Below are 1,698 nucleotides of genomic sequence, written 5' to 3'. Positions count from 1 at the left end.
ATAATTAAAATGGCAAACATTAAAGAAAGAAAGAACCTTAATGGAAGCAAGAGAGAGACAGAACAAGGGAGCTCCCATTAGACTGTCAGCTGATTTCTCAATAGAAACAGTGCAGGCCAGAAGAGAGTGGTATGAAGTATACAAAGTAATGAAAGCAAGGGTCTAAAACAAAAACTACTCTATCAAGCAAGGATATCATTCAGAATTCAAGGTGAAATAATAAGCTTCAAAGACAAACAAAAATAAAAATAAAGAAATTTGCCACCACCAAACCAGCACTGCAAGAAATGCTGAAGGGTGTGTTGTAAGAAGAAGAAATATAGAGAGAGGAATACAGGCACAAAATAAAAATGGCAGAGCCAGGGGCTGGGCGGGGACCCGTCTTGTGGGTGAGGCGGCAGCGGCAGAGGTGGCGGCTTGGCAGGCGGGTTCAGGTTTCTGGGGCCAGCCACTGCCATGATCCAGCTGGAGGTAAACAACTGCATCATCGAGGAGACTCTCGCACTCAAGTTCGCGAATGCGGCCGCTGGAAACAATCCAGAAGCAGTAGAAGTAACATTCGCAGATTTTGATGGGGTCCTCTATCATATTTCAAATCCAAATGGAGACAAAACAAAAGTGATGGTCAGTATTTCTTTGAAATTCTACAAGGAACTTCAGGCACATGGTGCTGATGAGTTACTAAAGAGAGTGTATGGGAGTTTCTTGGTAAACCCAGAATCAGGATACAATGTCTCTTTGCTATATGACCTTGAAAATTTGCCTGCACCCAAGGATTTCATTGTACATCAGGCTGGCATGTTGAAACAAAATTGTTTTGCCTCTGTCTTTGAGAAATACTTCCAGTTCCAAGAAGAGGGCAAGGAAGGAGAGAACAGAGCAGTTATCCATTATGGGATGATGAGACCATGTATATTGAGTCTAAAAAGGACAGAGTCATAGTAGTTTTCAGCACAGTGTTTAAGGATGACGACGATATGGTCACTGGAAAGGTGTTCATGCAAGAGTTCAAAGAAGGACACAGAGCCAGCCCCACAGCCCCACAGGTCCTCTTTAGCCACAGGGAACCTCCTCGGGAGCTGAAAGACACCAATACTGCTGTGGGTGACAACATTGACTATATTACCTTATTGCTGTTCCCTCATCACACCAATGCCAGTGCTTGCGACAACACCGTCAACCTGATCCACACGTTCCGTGACTACCTGCACTACCACATCAAGTGCTCTAAGGCCTATATTTACACACGTATGCGGGCAAAAACATCAGACTTCCTCAAGGTGCTGAACTGGGCTCGCCCAGATGCAGAGAAGAAAGAAATGAAAACAATTACAGGGAAGCTGTTTTCATCACACTAACTCTTGGGAACAAAGAAAAAGCCGCTGGCAACTGTAGGCTGGAACACTTGCTACTGGATAATTGTAGCTTTTAGTGTTGCACCCTTTCAGGTTCTCAAGGGATTCTCCATTTTGGTTCCATTTTGTACACCTTTGGAAAATAATTTGCAGAAATAAGCTGTGCTTACAAGGACTTCATAGTTCCCAACAATTGAAAAAAAAAAAAAAAAGAAATCCTCTTGATTGACTTAATTCCTTTTCTTTATCTTCCTGCCCTCACTCCCCTTCCCTTCCAACCCCCCTTCCAAGCTGTTTTGCTTTGCAATATGTAACTAGTAATGAGTTGTAGGATAATGCAATC

General features: G+C 43.2%; 1 protein-coding gene across 1 annotated transcript; it reads left to right on the top strand.

The window, feature by feature from the left end:
- Nucleotides 1-456: 456 nt before the first annotated feature.
- LOC118635289 (actin-related protein 2/3 complex subunit 2-like) lies at nucleotides 457-1,358 on the top strand. Its single transcript, XM_036270058.1, is given in 2 exon segments — nucleotides 457-892; nucleotides 895-1,358. Coding segments are annotated over 2 exon segments (900 nt in total).
- Nucleotides 1,359-1,698: the final 340 nt, after the last annotated feature.

Source organism: Molossus molossus, unplaced genomic scaffold (genome assembly GCF_014108415.1).
Source record: "Molossus molossus isolate mMolMol1 unplaced genomic scaffold, mMolMol1.p scaffold_m16_p_2, whole genome shotgun sequence".
In the NCBI taxonomy this organism is placed as follows: domain Eukaryota; kingdom Metazoa; phylum Chordata; class Mammalia; order Chiroptera; family Molossidae; genus Molossus; species Molossus molossus.
This window is presented reverse-complemented; position numbering and strand designations above follow the sequence as displayed.